The sequence below is a fragment of the Barbus barbus genome, assembly GCF_936440315.1.
Source record: "Barbus barbus genome assembly, chromosome: 36".
NCBI lineage: Eukaryota > Metazoa > Chordata > Actinopteri > Cypriniformes > Cyprinidae > Barbus > Barbus barbus.
Genome location: NC_136714.1, coordinates 24,336,442 through 24,357,599, shown reverse-complemented (window position 1 = coordinate 24,357,599; position 21,158 = coordinate 24,336,442). Strand labels below are relative to the sequence as shown.

At 41.6% G+C, this 21,158-nt stretch overlaps 1 protein-coding gene across 1 annotated transcript in view; it reads right to left on the bottom strand.

Annotated features, from left to right (window-relative positions):
- LOC306855687 (high affinity cAMP-specific and IBMX-insensitive 3',5'-cyclic phosphodiesterase 8B-like) overlaps window positions 1-21,158 on the bottom strand; it is a 42,692-nt gene that overhangs the window by 4,411 nt on the left and 17,123 nt on the right. The window contains exons 11-20 of the mRNA XM_079394492.1: window positions 19,636-19,687; window positions 17,807-17,884; window positions 17,426-17,502; window positions 13,888-14,052; window positions 11,030-11,087; window positions 9,850-9,979; window positions 9,533-9,731; window positions 8,229-8,446; window positions 8,001-8,139; window positions 7,760-7,927 (exon numbers count right to left, since the gene is read on the bottom strand). Of these exons, the coding sequence (XP_079250618.1) occupies window positions 7,760-7,927; window positions 8,001-8,139; window positions 8,229-8,446; window positions 9,533-9,731; window positions 9,850-9,979; window positions 11,030-11,087; window positions 13,888-14,052; window positions 17,426-17,502; window positions 17,807-17,884; window positions 19,636-19,687 (1,284 nt within the window). The remainder of the gene's footprint in view (window positions 1-7,759; window positions 7,928-8,000; window positions 8,140-8,228; window positions 8,447-9,532; window positions 9,732-9,849; window positions 9,980-11,029; window positions 11,088-13,887; window positions 14,053-17,425; window positions 17,503-17,806; window positions 17,885-19,635; window positions 19,688-21,158) is intronic.

The window sequence follows — 21,158 nt, the reverse complement described above, 5'->3', positions numbered from 1 at the left end:
CGGGCTCTCAGGCTACACCGTGGACTATACACATATGGGGTCCAAAAAGGCCTTTCATATGGAACCCAGCCCTCTACCGGTTCTCATGAATTCAGCGAGTGAGGGCCTGGCGTCAGATGCTCCGCCACATCTGACTGCCGAGGGGACGGAGGAACTCGACAGGGTCTACAGTACGGACTCTCTGGAGCAGTTTTAGCAAGCCGACCCGAAAACGGGACCTCTCAGTGCATCTACCCGTTTGAGGTGAGAACACAGGAGGAACCCGGTTCCACACGAAGGCTATAGAACCTAGCGAACGTGTTAGGGGTCGCCCAGCCCGCAGCTCTACAAATATCTGCCAGCGAGGCGCCATGAGCCAACGCCCAGGAGGATGCAACAGCTCTAGTAGAGTGAGCTCTCAACCTGAACGGGCAGGGCACACCCTGTACCTGATAAGCCAGGGTGATGGCGTCCACTATCCAGTGGGCCATCCTCTGCTTGGAGACGGCCTTCCCCTTCTGCCGGCCTCCGTGCCAGACAAAGAGCTGGTCTGAGGTCCTGAAGCTTTGTGTCCTGTCAACGTAGCATCTCCGCGCTCGAACGGGACAAAGCAAAGCAAGGGCTGGGTCTGCCTCCTCCGAGGGCAGCGCTTGCAGGCTCACCACCTGGTCCCTGAAGGGAGTAGTGGGAACCTTGGGCACGTAGCCAGGCCGGGGCCTCAGGATTACCTGGGAGTCAGCCGGCCCAAACTCTAGGCAAGGCAAGGCAAGGCAAGTTTATTTATATAGCACATTTCATACACAGTGGTAATTCAAAGTGCTTTACATAAGAGAAAGTGAAAGACATTAAAATCAATAAAACATGGAAATAAAAATAATAAAAACAAGGAATTTTAAAATGATATAGAAAATGATTTAAAATAAATTTAAAGAAAATGATTATACATAAAATGTATTGCAGTCAGTTCGGACATATAGCACAGTGCTCATTCAACAAATGCACAGTTAAACAGATGAGTTTTGAGTCTTGATTTAAATGTGGCTAATGTTTTAGCACATCTGATCTCTTCTGGAAGCTGGTTCCAACTGCGGGCCGCATAATAGCTAAACGCAGACTCCCCTTGTTTTGTGTGAACCCTTGGTATTTCTAACTGACTCGATCCTAATGATCTGAGTGGTCTGTTCGGTTTATATTCAGTGAGCATATCAGCAATATATTTAGGTCCTGGGCCATTGAGTGACTTATAAACAAGTAAAAGTACTTTAAAATCAATCCTAAATGTAACTGGAAGCCAGTGTAAGGACCTGAGGACTGGTGTGATATGCTCAGATTTTCTGGTTCTAGTCAGAATCCTGGCAGCAGCATTCTGGATGAGCTGCAGCTGTCTAATGGTCTTCTTGGGAAGGCCGGTGAGGAGACCATTACAGTAATCCACCCTGCTGGTGATAAAGGCATGAACAAGTTTCTCCAAGTCTTGATTGGAAACAAAACATCTAATTCTTGCAATATTTTTGAGATGATAGTATGCTGATTTAGTTACTGCTTTGTCATGACTACTGAAACTAAGGTCTGTCTCCAGAATCACCCCAAGATTTCTGACTTGATTTTTAGTTGTTTGACCCCTAGAGTCAAGGTATGCATTCACCTTGAGAACTTCATCTTTGTTTCCAAATGCAATGACTTCAGTTTTCTCCTTGTTTAACTGAAGAAAGTTCTGGCACATCCAACTGTTAATTTCATCAATGCATTGGCAGAGGGAGTCAATGGGGCTGTAGTCATTTGGAGATAAGGCTAGGTAAATCTGGATATCATCAGCATAGCTGTGATAGGCAATTTGGTTCTTCCTCATTATCTGACTTAGTGGGAGCATATACAGGTTAAACAAGAGCGGTGCAAGAATTGAGCCTTGTGGGACTCCACATGTCATGGCCGTCCACTTAGACTTATGCTCTCCTATACTCACATAATAACCTCTCCCTTCTAAATATGACCTGAACCACTTGAGTGCCATCCCAGAAAGCCCAACCCAGTTTTCCAGTCTCTCTAGAAGTATGTTATGATCGACAGTGTCAAACGCAGCACTAAGATCTAGTAGTACCAGCACTGATATTTTGCCAGAATCAGAATTGACGCGAATATCATTTATTATCTTAATGAGTGCTGTCTCTGTGCTGTGATGTGCTCGGAAACCAGATTGAAAATTGTCCAGGTATCCATTTGAGTTTAAGTAGTTGTTCAGCTGATTAAAAACTACCTTTTCAATAATCTTACCTATGAAAGGAAGATTTGATATGGGTCTATAGTTGCTCAAGATGGTGTTATCAAGATTGCGATTCTTCAGAAGGGGCTTAACAACTGCAGTTTTAAGGGAGTTTGGAAAAGTCCCAGAAAGAAGTGAGGCGTTCACCACTTCTAAGAGATCAGCCTCTAAACAGTTAAGCACATTTTTGAAAAAGGATGTGGGAAGTGTGTCAAGATAGCAGGTTGAAGATTTAAGGTGCTGTACTATTTCTTCCAAAATTTTGTTATCAATTTCTTTAAAAACACACATAGTCACTTCTTTTTTAAATTGCGGTCGAATCTGTGTGACCTCTGCATAACTTGAGGATGTGCCAATCTCCTTTCTGATATTATTGATCTTCTCAGAAAAGAAGGAAGCAAACTCATTGCATTTGCTGTCGGAGAGCATTTCACTGGGAGTCTGACTTGGGGGGTTTGTCAGTCTCTCAACAGTCGCAAAAAGAGTGCGGGTGTTGTTTAAGTTACTGTTTATAAGGTTTGAAAAGAAAGTCTGTCTAGCTGTGGCTAGTTCCACATTGAAAGCATGAAGGCTGTCTTTATAGATGCTATAGTGGATTTCGAGTTTCGTCTTCCGCCACATCCGCTCAGCTTTTCTGCATTGTCTTTTCATGTTCTGAACTGCTGTTGATTTTCTCCAAATTGATTTCTGTTTCCCCGTCTTCTTGCTGACCTTTATCGGGGCAATATCATCAATAACATTCTTAACTTTTGAGTTAAATGACTCCAGGAGAAGATCAAAACTCTAGGCACGAATCGTCGACCGAAAATACGTGCAGGTCCCCTACCCTCTTGATGGAGGCCAATGCAAGCAGGAGCAGAGTCTTCATTGAAATAAACTGCAGCTCAACTGACTGCAAAGGCTCAAATGGGGCCTGCTGTAGTGCTTTCAGCACTAGAGACAGGTCCCAAGAGGGTATAGAGGGGGGCCGTGGAGGATTTAACCTTCTTGCCCCCCTAAGGAACCTGATGACCAAGTCATGCTTACCCACCGACTTCCCTTCCACGGGGTCATGGTTGGCAGCAATCGCAGCCACATAGACTTTAAGGGTGGAGGGAGACAGCCTTAGCTCCAACCCCTGCTGCAAAAAGGAAAGCACGACTCTGATCGGGCACTTTCGGGGGTCTTCTCGGTGAGAAGAACACCACTCGATGAACAGGTTCCATTTCAAGGCGTAGGCCTGTCTCGTGGACGGCGCTCTAGCCGAAGTGATGGTGTCAACTACCCTTTGGGGTAGGTCACCTAGAACCTCCGCGTCCCGTCCAGGGACCAGACATGAAGTTTCCAGCTTCTTAGGTCTGGACGCGGGTGCAAAAAGGTGCCTCGTCTCTGAGTCAGTAGATCCTTCCTCAGAGGAATCTGTCAGGGAGGGGCTGTCACGAGGAGCATCAGTTCTGAGAACCAAGTCCGAGTGGGCCAGTACGGCGCCACGAGCAGGACCTGCTGCTCGTCCCCCCTGATCTTGCATAGTATCTGTTTTTGCGAGAAGGCTCACTGGGGGAGACGCATACTTGCGAAGGCCCCGCGGCCAGCTGAGCTGGACCGTCTGGGGATGGAGTCTCCATTCTCCGGGGAGCGCAGCTCGTGACAGCTCGTCGGCTGCCCGGTTGAGCAAGCCCGGAATATGAATGGCACGAAGCGACCTCAGATGCTTCTGACTCCAGAGGAGGAGGTGGCGGGCGAGTTGCGACATGCGACGGGAGCGCAGACCACCTTGTCGGTTGATGTACGCAACGGTCGCAGTGTTGTCCGTGCGGACCAGTACGTGTTTGCCTCGTAAACGCCTTCTGAGACGGACCAAGGCCAGACGTACCGCTAGCAACTCTAGGCAATTGATGTGCCAGTGCAGTTGGGGGCCCGTCCAAACCCCCGACACCGCAAGCCCGTCGAACGTGGCACCTCAGCCGGTGGTGGAGGCATCCGTGAAAATCACAGCATGCCTGGAGACCTGTTCCAGGGGCACTCCTGCCCGCAGAAACGAAAGGTCTGACCACGGGGTGAGGGTTCGGCGGCAGGCCGGTGTGACTTGGACCCGGTGAGTGCCGCGCTGCCACGCCCACCTCGGGACTCGGCCATGGAGCCAGTGTTGAAGCGGCCTCATATGAAGCAGCCCCAGCGGCGTGACTGCCGCTGCAGCTGTCATATGCCCCAGGAGCCTCTGAAATTGCTTCAGTGGGGCCGCTGTCCTGCTCTTGAACGCATTCAAGCAGTTCAACACCGACTGAGCACGTTCCTACGTGAGGCGTGCTGTCTGACTGACCGAATCCAACTCCATACCGAGAAAAGAGATCCTCTGCGTCGGGGAGAGTTTGCTCTTTTCCCAGTTGACCTGAAGGCCCAACTGGCTGAGGTGTGACACCAAATCCCTGTGTTCGCACAACTGGTCCTGAGACTGAGCCAGTATGGGCCAGTCGTTGAGGTAGTTGAAAATGCGAACGCCCTGTTCTCTCATGGGAACAAGGGCTGCCTCCACAACTTTCGTGAAGACACGGGGTAACAGGGACAGCCCGAAGGGCAGGACCTTGTACTGATATGCCCGTCCTTCAACGCAAACTGCAGGAATGGCCTGTGGCGCGGAAGGAATTGACACATGGACGTACACGTCCTTCAGGTCGACCGCTGCAAACCAATCTCGGGGACGGATGCACCCAAAGATGCGTTTCTGCGTGAGCGTCTTGAACGAAAGCCTGTGAAGGGCCCAGTTCCAGACACGCAGATCCAAGATTGGTCGTAACCCACCGCTTTCTTGGGCACAATGAAGTAAGGGTTGCAAGCCCTGTCTTCATATCGGCTGGAGGGACCGGCTCCATCGCATCCTCCGCCAGTAGGACAGCGATCTCTCCACACAAAACATGAGCATCAGCTGCCTTCACTGCTGTGAGGTGGATGCCCCTGAACTTGGGAGGAAACTGAACCGCATAGCCGAGTCAGATGGTCCACTGGAGCCAGCAAGACGGGCTGGGTAGACAGGCACCCAGACACCGTACAAGCGGAGCAGCGGGACCACCGACGTACCCGCGGTGGGGCAGCGAGGTGGAACACAGGAACACGGCCCGTGGCGGACCAAGGGGTCTGAGTGTGCGGTGCGCGCTTACCTGGTTCCGAGGTTTGGCAGAGGGTGCGTGAGTAGGGCCTTTGATGACGCTCTCGAACCGCCCACTGCTGCCAGCTGGCGAAGAGGAGAATGAGCACGGTCCGGAGTTGGTCCGTCCGCGACTCTCCATGCCCTCTTGGGACCCAGGGCAGAGACAACCGCTTCTTGTCGAGATTTTTGAAATAGGAGAATCTCCACCCGGCCCTCCACCGGGGGAGGGGGAGGCGCATCCGCCACCTCCCAAAGCAGTCCTCTCTCTCTCTCTGGGTCGCCCGTCCTGTGCCTCTTGCTCTTCCGCTCACCGCCAGGTTTGACGGGGGCCAGGACGGGCGGGGCGGCCTGCCTACGCCCAGCTCAACGGCAGCGCTTCTGGAAGCTGCTGCGGATGCGGTGCGGGAGCAGGGACGGACGCAGGGGCCGCCCAGGGCGACAAGCAGGCTGGGGAGCTGTAGCCGGCGGACGGGTGGAGGCAGCAGCTGCCCGCCGGGGCAGGAGGTGTTGGATCGCCTCAACCTGCTCGTGAGCAGCCGAGAACTGCTGGGCCATGTTCTCGACTGCGTCGCCGCAGAGGCCAGTCTGGGACACAGGGCCCTTGAGGAACCGATACTTTGTCGGTGTCCCCATGTCGACCAGACACAGCCAGGGGTGAACGTCCTGGACCACAAGTGTGGACATCGCACGACCCAGAGACCGCGTCACCTTCGTCGCTCGTAGCACGAGGCCCGAGGTACAAGCTCTCAGAGCTTCCGGATCGTAACCACCCCCGTGCATTTCCTCAGTGCTTTTAGCCTGAGGACCCTGCAGTAACGCCGTAGCGAAAGGTGGAGGCAGCTTCCCCACAGGCCATATAAGCCCCGGCGGACAGACCAGACGAGTACCTACAGGCCCGGAAGGGGAGGCACGGTTCGCCCCGCCAAGTGGAGACGGTATTAGGACACAACTGCATCGCAACCGACCGCTCCACCGGGGGGACCCCCGTATACCCCCTAGCTGCGCCACCACCGAGGGTGGTGAGGGGGAGGAGCTAGCAGGGCGGTTTCTGGCAGTAAAAGGTGCCGTCCACGACCTGGTAAGCTCCCCATGCACCTCCGGGAGAGAGGCACTGGGGCAGGGCGCTGAGAACCAGCGCAAACTACCCCGAGAAACCAGTCATCCAACCTCGAGGGCTCGGGACACGGTGGGATCTCCACTCGAGCCCTACCCTCTCAGTGGCCCGGGAAAGCATAGCCGTGATTTCTAGATCCGACTCAGGCACTGCTACTGCCGGAGCAGCAGCAGCCGAATCTTCTTGCCCAGAAATCTCCAGCTCACCCTCCGATGCAGCAGTCGACGTCTGGTCATCGGGAGGAGCGCCAGGGTAACTGCTGGTGCTCCCCTTGTAGAGGGCCCAGCACGCTCCACTGACAGCTCAACTGGTTTTGGAGCGCAAGAGGGGCGATGGTCCCTCAAGGGTTGGTTCCCTGGAGGGTTTGCCACCATGCCACCGCCTGAAATGGTCCCCGTCTGTCTGCAGGCAGAACGAGAGCCAAATCAAGGCAGGGGTAACAGAGCTCCGTCCCTTTGTCGAGGTATCGGAGCCTGGCCCGCAACTCCAAGATGATCATCTTCCCACCATGAGAAGATGCCTCATCCACGAACGCCACCTCAGCATGCTTACTGCCCAGGCATGTGAGGCAGTGATCATGACCATCACCCGGCACCAGTAACGACCGCATCCAGAAACGCACGGGTGACACGTTGCCTGAAGCAAGACCCAACTCGTCTTTACAAAGACGCAACGTCGAGTTTGCCAGATGCAACGTCGTCTTTAAAAAGACGCACCCGTGAATGCTCTTTTAGAGAAATCACTCTTTCAGTGTGCTGAAGCGCACAGGGGAGATGGCCACTTGCAACACAATCAGGGGGTAGTGCAGCCTGATGTGTGCAATCCACTCGACACAGGAAGAACCACCGCCGCTGAAGCGCCGTACCGCCAGCACGAGAGTCTCCCAAAGAGCATGCTTAACTCGTTGAATTCACTCGTCAGCAGAGGTCAGGAGCAGAACAATGTAACCGCTTGGCTCCGAAGCGAAAATATGCGCTGCACCCGCTGCCTAATTATACTCACGCTGTGATTAGCAGCAGCTGGATGCAATAATCGCATGCCAATGTGCATTGGCTCGTTTAGATACTCTCGTAGGGGATTGGTCTCTCTAAGCGAGATCCCAATTCCCAATTCGTTGGTCACCGACGTGACTCGGAGTGACTTTAGAAACACTCGGAGTGACCAATACTTTAGAAACACTATATTTCACTTGGAAATACAACATTTTATGAAAGTTAAATGACAATAAAAATTTGAAAGGCAATGCAAGCATGTGAGTGCAATTGTGACTGAATGTTTTTACCTGAGCAAAGTACTCCTCTGAAATGCGACCAGCCCATTCAATGCAGAGCTCCAGAGGTCTGCAGGGATTGGCCACATCGGCACATTTAATCAGCATCCGTTTAATTAACAGACGATTCTCAGGAGAGTTGCGAATACTGGCCTGGCCCTCACAATCACTGCCTTCACTCTGTAACACATGCAGATCGGCACTGGTTAGACTGTACTCATACAGTATGGAAACACAGTATTGTGTGTCTTACATTGGAGCTCGTCTCCTCAATGGCACTCATGGGTTTGTTGATGCTGTTTACGAACTTATTGACGTGTTCAAAGTGTCGTGTCATTTCTGTCGCCAGCACCATGTCTATTATGGCCTGCCGTAGGGTTCGAAACTGATTCCTGAATTTTGAGAGGTTGACAGAGTTTAGTACTGGATCAGTGTGAGTCATATGAAACACATGATTACGTATGATCAAACGTACTGATACCTTTCCATGTTTCTGAAGATGTTGCACTTGCTGTCTCGTACAGTAAGCTGGAATGCTAGTGCGGCGTGATGACTCTCCAGGACGGCCGTGTCGTTGTACAGAATGGCCAGTTCACTGCCTGCATTGCACAGGAATGAGTTTGTGCGGCCCGGGTGATCAACGTCATGGACCGTTGCTGCCAACAGCGCTGCTACTTCATCCAACTGGTCAAGACTGCCCTGCAAACACAGCACAGATACCGTTGGTAAGTTTCAGAAGTAACTCAATTGTCAGCTAAATATTAGTGGCTAACTGTTTTATGAGAATAACAGCATCAGTCAATAACTGTGGCAACTTAACTGGCTTTATCAATAGATAATGCACAATTTGTGTTTTAAACATTTTAGAGTGAATTTTACAACAAATATTAAGACAACAGTATTAAATACTTTTTTGTATTGATTTTTTTTTTAGTGTTCTTCTTTTTTTTTGTTCAGTTTTTTTTTCCAAAAATAATTAGTTTTCATTAACATATAGCATTAACATTAATTTATTAAAAAAAATTAACTAAAATATTTTAAAAGTGAATTTAATAAATATTAAGATATTAAAGTTGAATATCACAATTTGATGTTAAATATTAATTTAAATTCTAACACTTATGTATTTTGAAGTTGAATTTAATATGATATTATTATTAATGAATTCATTTTATATTAAATAATATAATCTAATATAAATATTACATTTACAGTATTTATATAAATGCATGTGCATAAAATATTAAATAAATAAATATTAAAATGGTAAAATTAAAAGTGTAATTAGTTAATGACACATACAAGTTGACCAGTCTTGTATATAATTCATTCTGGATCATTTTGATAAAATCCAGATTCAATTCAGTTTATTTGGCTGAGGTGAACTGTAAATGTATGGCACAACATTATTATTATATTTAATTGATAAAATTACTTTATAACTATACATTTATTTACAATGGAATTAAAAAAAATAACGCTTTTAATTTAAATAACATTTTTAAATTTTTAAATAACATAACATTAATTTAATGGTTTTTATATTAGTACTATTAATAATTAATAATATAATAAAACATTTATTTACAAATTTACAAAAGTTAACCATATTTTGGAATAATTGATTGAGTATTGAAACTCAGGCTTGATGAGTGGTCAAAACAAAATAAGTCTTAATAAATCCTTAAAAAAGGCTGTTTGGCCTTTGGGCAATGTTTTCATTTTTGATCAAAGTATAAATTGAGACATTTCTATCTCTGTATTCTGATTGGCTGTCAGGGTTACCTTGACTCTGTCCTTGCGCAGGAAGTAGGCTGTGGCGTGCAGGACGTCTGCGGCATGTGTTGAGTTGTGGTAGGAGTTGGATGCGTGGTAATTAGCCTCGATCACCTGCAGCCACGAGCGCAACGTGGCCTCTGTGCAGTTCAGGAACTCACACACACCAAAAGCAGAGAAGATCTTCAGCCCCAGATATGAGAGTGGCCTGTGAGCGTACACACACACACACACACACACAGTCACAGTCACAGTCACACTATAACAATCAGAACTCTTCCCATTAAAACAAGTTTTACACAAAGAAAAGTCTCGCTTTCTGGTACCTCTTGTGAGTAGCTGCTTCCAGCTCCAGGATATTGAATTCCCAGCATTCCTCCTCGTTGAGCAGCTCTGCGATGGAGGACGGGATGTCGTTTAATGGGACAGGCACTGCCAGCTGACTCTGACTCATATCTGAAGGTCGAATGGGTGATGGCCAAACATTCAATGTCAAGATAAAACATGGCAGAAAGGTACAAAAACATTTCAGATACTTTAAACTAGTGTTAATTATATACTATTGTAGTGTCTTTTTTATATTTTCAGTTTCCATGTTGATTTTGCTTTAATTTCTATATTTTCAGGTTTTAAGTTTAATTTTTAGTAATTTGTTATTACTTTTGCCATTTATTAATTTTTTAAAATAATTTAGGTATCATTTATTGTATTTCAGCTTTAGCTTAAGTTTGAGTTCAGTATAATTTCAGTTAAAAAAAATGTAATTTTACGTACTTTTGTAATTTATTATTGTTTTTATATTATTTAGGCTTCATATTTTTTATTTCAGTTTTAAATTGCTCAGTTTAATTTCCATTTTTTTTTTTTTTTGTAATTTTGTCATGTATTTTTTACATTATATTTGGGTTCCATTTTATTTTTATTCCAGTTTTAGTTTAATTTTCAGTAATTTTAGTCTGTACTTTTGTCATTTATTTATTATTAATTTTTTTTAATACTATTTAGGTTTAATTTATTTTATTTAATTTATATATTTTTTATTTGTATTATGTTTTAGTTTATTTGCAGTTAATAAGTTTAGTGCTTTAACTGCTAAGGCAACATTTCTAATTCTCGTTTAGTTAATTTTTTTCATCTAATATTTATATTTTATTTAATATTTATTTATATTAATTTTGTTTTATTTACAGACAATTACCCTGCTTTAAACAGCTTCGAGTGAAAACCTTTCAACTCCCTACAGTTTAATCCCTCGCTGTAACTTTTCATTTTCATTCTGTTACACATTTTCTTGCCATAATGTGCATAACTATAAGTAATTAATTGTGTGCATAATTAAGCAATTAATTAAGTGCCTTTTATATTTTAAATTACATCCTATAATACTAAATAATACTTAATAGTTATAACCCAAGTTGAAATCGTTTATTTAAAGTTGGTTTACAACATCCAACATTTCATCCAATCTGTATTATATCAATAATCATTTTCAGGGATGGAACTTACTGTGTAATGCACTTTTGGAGAAGACATACTCATTCCCAGAGAGCCTTCTGAGTCCGTCCTGAAATGAAGAAAAATATACATCAATATATCTGACTGAAATGAAAGAGAAAAAGTCTAAAAATATCGTTTCCAGCCAACATAATCATAACAACACACTTAAGCACAGCACTACCACGCTACCCATAATTCACTCGCGCTTGCATGCTCTCATGAGAAAAGCCATTTATCAGGCCTGCAGGATATTAAACACAGAAAACAGATCCAGATTCAAAGAGACTCATCCAGTACTTAAAACAAACTGTCTGAGACGTTGCAGGCGTAGGATAATAAAACTGTACAAGCATAAATATGAGACATACACGCATCCCGTCTGTAATGATCACAGGCCACAGCTGCACTATCTCAACTAGGATATTTCACTGTGATTGACCTCTGACCTCTCCCTCAAAAGGTCACCCACCAAAAAGGTAATTTGAACTCTTGAGATTTGTGCATCGCATCCGCTTGACCTTTATGTAACAGAGAAAAATGACATTATGAAAGGAAACGTCCTGAATCTGGCTTTGTATTTATTTTGCATTTTAATGATTCAGAACTACACCACCTGTCCGTAAGTTTGGGATCGGATGATCAAAAATATAGTAAAAAAAAAATATTTTCAGCATCATTACTTCAGTCTTCATTGTCACATGATCTTTTAGAAATCGTTCTAATATGCTGATTTGCTGCACATGAAACATTTGTTATTATCAATGCTGAAAACAGTTGTGCTGCTTAATATTTTTGTGGAAATTCTGATACATTTTTTATGATTTTTTGGTGAATCAAAAGTTGAAAAGAACAGCATTTAATTAAAACATAAATAATTTGGGTAACACTTTACAATAAGGTTCATTGGTTAACATTAGTTAACAACATTGGTGAACATGAACTAAGAATGAACAATACTTCTACAGCATTTATTAATATTAGTTAATGTTAATTTCAGCATTTACTAATGCATTATTAAAATCACAAGTTGTTAACATTAGTTAATGCACTGTGAACTAACATGACTAAACAATGAACAACTGTATTTTCATTAACTAACATGAACAAAGATTAATAAATAGTGTAATAAATGCACTGTTCATTGTTTGTTCATGTTAGTTAATACATTAATTAATGTTAATAAATGACACCTTATTGTAAATGCCTTTACTGTCATGATTGATCAATTTAAATGCATCCTTTCTGGCTAAAAAAATATTACAATATTATTTACACAAAAATGTACTGACCATAAACTTATATAAATATAAACATTTATCTATCACACTTTTAAAAATTTAGCTAAAAGTACAAATATTCAATATTGCCTCTCAATATTTCATAAAACATACTCCTATAATAATCATAAAATAATTAGCAAAATGCTGTTTAAAATGTTCAAGTTTCCATAATTTTGACCAATGAATTTTCACACTTTTTCCATGACTTTTCCAGGTGTTTGTGATCTTTTTTCAGCACGGTGGGAACCCTGCCAATTAACAATCTCCGAAGTCATGTCTGCAGCCAAGAAGTAAATCCTGTTAAAACTTCTTGGTATTTGTATCCAGCTATATCAGGAAGCAGATCATTTGAGCTTCACTGTTCAGTAACCATTGCATCGCTGCACATTGGCAAATTGTTTCGTTGCATCACCAAAAGTCTCTGTGACTCTGTTCCATGTGCAAACCTCTGTCCGTGTGAACCCTCTTTTAGACTAGCAACTATTTTCTTGTCTAAAACATTTTAAATCTGGTTTAAATGTGGACCGCTTTTAAAGGGGGAGACGTGGAGATGGCAGACAGCGAGACTGCTGTGTAAACAAGCGCTGGCTAACTGTGAAACAGCCTGTGCCAGGCAGCATGGAGCTCAATGTATCAGTGCCACGAAAACAAGAGCATTCACATCTACTGACTGCCACTGACATGCAGTCACACACTGAATATAAAAACAGTTTCCTGGCAGAGCACATCTGAATTTCTCCCATGATGATGATTCTCTGCTGAAAATATCTGGTCTAGGTTTGTCTGTGTACAGGAAATCAGTTTGTGAAATTTCCCGGCTGTTTAATATTGATTGGTACGGTTTATGATGTCTTTGACTGCATGTGTTTGAAGAGTATTTTAAGGCTATTTCTGTGAATCATGTGGGTGTAAGATGACTTTTGTGTCATTTAGTTCCAAACAGGAGTCATATGATGGATTTTCTTGCTCTTTTGAATACAAGTATAAAATGAAATAAAACAAATAAATCAATAGGGAAACATAATTAGGTTTAGCAATTAAATTTTTTTATTAAAAAAATAAATAAATTAAAATATGAAATAAAACAAAATATAGGGTCAGTAATACAGTAATACGAATAAAATGAATTAAAATAAAATAAAAAGCATAGAGTTAGGGTTAGCAATCAAATCAAATATAGGGTTAATAATCAAATAGTCAAGTCAAGTCACCTTTATTTATATAGCGCTTTTAACAATGTAAATTGTGTCAAAGCAACTGCACAATATCCCAAAAAAAAAAAAAAAAAAAAAAAGGAAATAGTGTGTCAATAGTGTAAAATGAAAAAAACAAAAACAAAATTGCAATCAGGTCAACGATATCGCTGGAAATGAATTGTCCCCAACTAAGCAAGCCAGAGGCGACAGCGGCAAGGCAAAATAAAATAAATAAAATTATGGTTATAAATAAATAAAATAATACATTAAAATAAAGGGTTAGTAATAAAATAAAATGAATAAGGTTAGGGGTAGCAATCAAATAAAATATAGGGTTAATAATAAAATAAAATTAGCACTTTTAAGAATAAAAGGTGAATTCTTGACTTACACTCATGAGCCCCCCCACCAGGTCATTGGTGTGGGGATCGTCCTCTTTTGAGGCCAGTTGGGGTGAGTAGAGTTCGGTGGTCCTCAGAATCTCCAGAACACGATCCAGAGCTTCCGCTACTGTCACAGGACTGCTCTCCTGTGCTGCGTTAATGATATTTATCACCTATAAAAACAACGAAATACATACAGAACAAAAACAGAAGGTAAGAGAAAACAACAAACCACTACTCAAAGGTTTACATCCATAAATATCTCTGTAGTAAAGAATTTTCCCCTCTGATGTCTGTTTTGCTTCTATTGTCACAAACAAATCATCAGTTATGACGGAGTAATCATAAATACAGAGACAGATGTGTTCAGCACGTCAAAGGTTTGTGTGCCATTGAGAACGGAATTGAGAACACCTTTTACATTCCAATTCAATTCTCCAATTTGAACTAGAATTAGAATTGAGGTAGCAGACAGGATCTAAAACTTGCATTTGAATTTGAATATAAATTGGTTGTAAAATTAAAAAAATAAAATAAAATAAAAATAAATTCATACAACGAGAAGAGATACAATAGAGAAGCAAAGACTTGTCAAACTTAACGTAATGTTAGTTTTGTTAGAACAACTGAACTATGGATGGATGGTGTCAGACTTTTGTCCTGTCTTGTGTTTTGTTTTGCTCCCCATGTGTCTTCATTGGCCAAGTTTCTCCCTCTTATGTCCTTATTTGGTTTGTTTCCCGTTCCTGTCTTGATTGTGTTAATTTGCATCCAGCTGTGTTTGGTTAATTATCTCCTTTACTACTTGAATTTAAGCCCTGTGTTTCCCTGAGTCTAGTGTGGCGACCTGCCAATAAATCCACAGAAGAAGAAGAAAAGTCTAGCATGCGCTGTTTTATGTCATTTGATGTGCTCCGTGTCTCCTACATTCCCTGTGTTCCAGCTATTGTATCATTAAAAGACTGTTTGTTGAAGAATTCCTCGTCCCCTTACTCCAACGGATTGTGACAGAACAGTGCAACCAAAACAGAAAGTGAGCGGTGTCTTTTCTCCCTGTTTTGTTCTCCTGTTTTCTCCCCCTGCGGCATGGATCCTGCTGCATGCTTCTCCGCCCTAGCCCGCCGAGATCTCCCCTTCTTTGAGTATGCCAGGGAATTCTGCAGGCTTGCCACAGTGATGGCGTGGGATGACGCCACCATCAATTCTCTGTTCTGGCTCAGGGTCAACTATCATTGCCCCGTGGACCTCCCAGACCCCACTGGACTAAGTTGGAGGGAAAGGGTCTTCCGGTGTCTGGGAAGTGTCTGGGCCCGAGCCAGAACCAGCCCGCCGTCGAGCCCGCCGGCTGTTCCCCAGTCAAGTCCGCCAGTCAATCCTCAGGCAAGTCTGCCGGCCGCTCCAAAGTCAAGTTCGCAGGCTGCTGCTCGCTCAAGCCCGCCAGCCGCTTAGAAGTCAAGCCCGCCGGTCCCTCCTAAGTCAAGTTCGCGGGCTGTCGATCCCTCAAGCCCGTCGGCCGCTCTGAAGTCAAGCCTGCCGGCTGCGGCTTTTTCCAGCCTGCCAGCCGCTCTGAAGTGAAGCCCGCCGGTCGCGGCTCACTCCAGCCCCAGAGCTCGCTCCAGTGCCAGTTCCTCGAAAGAGCTTTGCTGCGCCTGCTCCTCGAGAGCGCCTTCCAGTGCCTGCTCCACGTAAGCACAACCCAGTTCCCGAGTCCCGCCCACGGAGGGCTCCAGTTCCTGAGTAGGGGTGTGAGATATATATCGTCTGCGATAATATCGTAATTGTTGTTTTAACGATATGCAATTTGACATTATCGAGTATTGTGCAAAAACCAAACAGAACAACTACGAATGCACGCTTACATTACGTGATGAAGTCTAGACTAGGGCGCGTGCACATTGAATGTTCTTTCACTACATGATAATAAAATGCATTAAGAATGATCACAAAATTCAAGATATGGGGCAGAAATGCGTATATATATATATATTTCATATGGTTAAAATCACAGGAAGAGTGCCGTTTTTTTCTTCAAAAATAAGCATGATTACAAAAGTAATATTGATTTTATACAACAGTTCAATAAACAATATATTAAGAGACTTGTTTTAGACACATATTGCCTGTTTTTGCTCCATTTCGCCAACAAAAAATAATTCCAAACAGCTACAGCACTGTTTTGCGTCTAAGCAACAGGACGATGTTGTTTCGTTCCTGAATGAATCAACCGTTTAAATAACTCGGTTCTGGCACAATGACTCACTTGTTAACAGTGACTTGCTGCCACCTACTGGCAATTTTAATTTCACATTCAAAGTATCTTTTAATTTTCAAATATCAGTATTCAATGTTTTGTGTTTAAAATATAAAAACATTATGCATTTGTCACTGCAGGTTAAAGCACTCCATGTCCCTCTGAGCTGCATTAAACAGTGTGTAAATACCTCTAAATGCCACTTTAGGTGCAACTTCTGCAAAGATTAATTTTGTTGATACTGGTTTCATTTGTTTGGTAACAGCCTATATGTCTTATTATTCTAATTGACTGATTAAATGTAACAATTTGATTCAAAAGATGCACACTTTTAGAAAAAATGGCTTTATTAAAAAGTAAAATTGCCCATAAAAGGTAAAAATGAATTTAAACTTATATGAAAAGATTAATTTCTATCACTGATGTGAACTGACCACACAGAATATGAAGAATATCAAAAACTACAGCTGTCCACGATAGACAGATATCAGCACAATAACACACTCAGCAAAATCTCATCTAATTATCGTTATCGAAAAAATCCCCCAAAATATTGACATATCTTTTTTTTTAAATATCGCACATCCCTATTCCCGAGTTCAGCCCAGTGAGGGCTCCTGACTCCCCGTTAAGCCCAGCAAGGGCTCTTGATCCCCCGTTGAGTCCAGAGACGGCTCCAGTCCCCGAATTCAGCCCCGTAAGTTATCCCAAGTATTTTTTAGGGTGGGGGTGGATGGTAGGTGGGCTGGTCTTGTGTTTTGTTTTGCTCCCCACGTGTCTTCCTTGCCCTAGTTTCTCCCTCTATGTCCTTATTTGGTTTGTTTCCTTTTCCTGTCCTGATTGTGTTAATTTGCATCCAGCTGTGTTTGGTTAATTATCTCGTTTACCCCTTGCATTTAAGCCCTGTGTTTCCCTGAGTCTAGCGTGCGCTGTTATATGTCATTTGATGTGCGCCCGTGTCTCCTACTGTGTTCCAGCTATTGTTTCATTAAAAGACTGTTCGTTGAAGAATTCCTCGTCTCCTCGTTCCCTTACTCCAGCGGATTGTGACAGATGGATGGATGGATAGAACAACAGAATGTTAGAACGATGGATGGATGGATAGACAGATAGAAGGATGGACAGACGGACAGACAGACAGAACAATAGAGAGAACGAGCTAGATAGATGGACGGACGGACAGACAGATAGATAGAGGATTCTGTATTAATCTGTATTGAATCAGGTGGTTATAACGATTCATGCAGGTTTATGGGTTTTTTTGTCTTCAGGTGTGTATAATAATTCAGGTGTACCTTAGTGATGGGAGCCTCAATAGTCATGGAGTGGATTCTGGCCATAGAGGAATATCTGCGGTTCTGTAGACTGGGAGCTGGGAGAGAAAGAGAGAAGAGCTCTTTAAATAGCTCCATCTGCGTCAGAGCGCACTGAGACTGTGGGTGTGCTGATGTCATCAACGCTGGCCACGTCACAAAAAGCCCCACTTACACACACACACACACACGCTGTGACTCACATAAAACACATTATAAACACGCACACTCAAGTGCACACATGAACACAAATCTCTTTACTGCTCTGTTTCTCTGAATAATTACTTCTGGACAGTTAAAGGGGTTGTCTTTCACTGGTTTCTGTTGGTGTGTTGTGACAGACACATTCTCTCTTTCTCTTACCATCGCTACTGTGAGAGCTGATGGATCTGACGTCCACAGACTCTTTCCTCCGGTCCTTGTGACGCAAGGAATTGCATTCTGGATAAGGACAAAGAGGAATGAGTGCAACGAGTGTGCACAAGCACACATAAATACATAACTGCATTCATCATCTCTTATCTGAATACAGCCAACCAGCTCCACTATTTTCACCTGCAGCATCATCATCATTATGATCATCAAAAGCACAGCAGTGATTTCATGCAGCAGACAAAAGTGAGCAAGACAAAAATCATACACTCGCCTTTCCTTTTTCACAATAATAAAAGACTAGATGGTCATATTTGTTCATTAAAATAAATGCAATTTAATTTATTATTAACTATAATGTCTTATTGTTATTTATAAATGGATTTATATCCATGTTATACATTAAATGTTATTAAACATTAAATTATTTAAATTTAAATTTTATTAAATTTATAAATTTTTACTATTTAAAAAAAATGAAATATAAATATTTATACACTGAATATAATAAATATTAAATTATACAGTAATTAAATTATTAAATGTAATTAAATAACATTTCTACGAATTTAAGTCAATATTTAATGCTAATTTCAATACGTAGCAAAATCAAAAATGCTGTTGAATAAATTATTTAATTTAAAAAGTGAATATTAAAATAATATTAAATATTATAATATTAAATATAATATTTCATTAAATACATCATTTTAATTTTTTTTATTTTATGTAGTTATTCTTTTATATATTTATTTAATTACAAATTTATTTATATACATTTTATACATTTCAATTTGATTAAAAATTTAATTATTTAAACCCAATTTTATTAGGAGCACTCTTTAATAAATTAGTGGCACTAAGTTTCTGTCTTTTTTGAAAGACAGATAGAAAGATGGATATTTAATTTAAAAATCTATTGGGGGAAGTCGTGGCCTAATGGTTAGAGAGTCGGACTCGTAATCGAAAGGTTGTGGGTTCGAGTCCCCGGCCGGCAGGGATTGTAGGTGGGGGGAGTGAATGTACAGCGCTCTCTCCACCCTCAATACCACGACTGAGATACCCTTGAGCAAGGCCCCGAACCCCCAACTGCTCCCCGGGCGCCGCAGCATGGCTGCCCACTGCTCCGGGTGTGTGTTCATGGTGTGTGTGTGTGTGTGTGTGTGTGCATTTGTTCACTACTCACTGCTGTGTGTGTGCACTTGGATGGGTTAAACGCAGAGCACCAATTTCGAGTATGGGTCACCATACTTGACAATACGTCACGACTTTACTTTTTTTTTACTTTTTTACTATTAAAATCAACATAATCTAATTTATTCTAAACTATCATCTTTTTAATAATTATTTATTTATAATTTGATTTATATTAATTATACACATAACATTTTTTTTCCAGAGCACTCTTTTCTGTTTTTAAATTTTATACAATTTTTCATGTCAAATAAACAACAGCAATAGTGATTCTTGCCCTAGAAAGCAGCACAACTGATGTGAAACGCTAAACACTGTTACTTACTGGGTCATGTCGCATGTGCACACGCATCCAAATATATTGGCAAGCAAATTATTATGGCTAATTTTAGTCTGACACTCAACTGTCCCAGGGTGCACTGCAGCCATCTGTCTGTTCTGCACGATCTATCTTTCTTATTTTCTCCTCTACTTCTCGATGTAGCATTGACCAGTGCATTTACATTCATGCTTTTGCTTGCTTCACAGAATGTGAAACAAACCTATACAGAGCCATTATGGGTTACAGTGCGCAACACAAACAGTAAACAAGCAAACCGTTAAGGACAGACCGTCTGGTGTTGTACCTGATTGTGCGTGTTCACCACAGCATTTCTCTTCTTTGCTCAACTTATGAACCTGCAAACACAGATTTCTGATCAGCTCTCTCTCTCTCTCTCTCTCTCTCTCTCTCTCTCACACACACACACACACACACACTGATCGCTAATCATTTAAACCCCTCACTGATCTCAGTGTAAACTTTCTGGCAACAATATAACTAAGACAAATGTGCAAATGATATCAGGTGTCAGATGAATTAGAGGGTGATTATGTTTTGTGTGATATACAGCGGGCAAGTTTACAGAGTTAACTAGTCCCAGGTCCCGACATGCTCGGTTGCTGAAATATCGGCTAGATGTCCCTTTCTTATCTAAGTGGGTGGCTTTTGGACACATACAATATGGCATGAATTTATCACAATACCAAAATTTTAAAGAAACATCAACACTTGATCCTAATGTCAATACATTGCAAAAATAAAAATGCTATTGAACAAATTCCTTGTGAAAATATTTTTAAATATTAAAAAAATGCGAAATATTGATATCAATACATAAAATATTATAAATATTAAATATATTATTCAATTAAATACAGTAATTTTTCATGTAATTAATATAATATGCATACTAAGTAAAGTCAATACTTGATACGGTTATATTTTATTTTAAGGTGTTCTTGTTACAGTGTAATTATACATTTAAGTACTGCGTAATATTAATTAACTGCATGTACGTAAGCTAGAGTTCAGTTTAGGGTTACTTGCATGTAATTATGCATACTATGTTGTTATTATAATAGTAAGTACATGTAATGTGTAACAAGGACACCTTAAATAAAGTTTTACCCTTGATACTAATTCCAATACCCTCGCAAAAGCAAAAATGCTATTGCACAAACTCCATTAACAAGTTAAATAAATTAAATAAACATTAAATATTATAAATACTAAATATATTATTAAATTATATTATTTATACTAATGCAAGTCGATACTTAACACTAATTTCAATACAAAAAAATGCTACTGGCCAAATTCCTTTATTTAAAAAGTTAAATATTAATAAAAATACTACTACATTAAATATTATAAATATTAAATATACAATGTAATTAATTACATTAAGTTAAATTAAAGCTGCAGTCCGTAAGTTTTGCCTCTTTGTCTCCATCTCTGTTTGAAAAAGTGGAATTGCAGCTGCTTGCGGAATTATCTTCATTCCGTGGGATGTGCAACGGAACGGCTCCAGCGCGGATGAATCTAATGTTTTAGGTGAATGTGTTGCGGTCGGTTACCGCACAGGTATGGCTGTTTACTGTACTTTGCAATCACAGATTCTAGCCTACTTCTTGAAAAATATAACCCAAATAAGAATTTTTACCATCTATTGTCATCTGAACAAGTAACAAGTCTGCCACGTTTGTTCTGACCAACTGAGGAAAAAAGCATTACAATAAATCATGATACATGGTGATTTAATCTAAAGATTGGTTAGCTCATATCACAAACTGTGCAAATAATTATTATTGTTATACTTTATTCTCA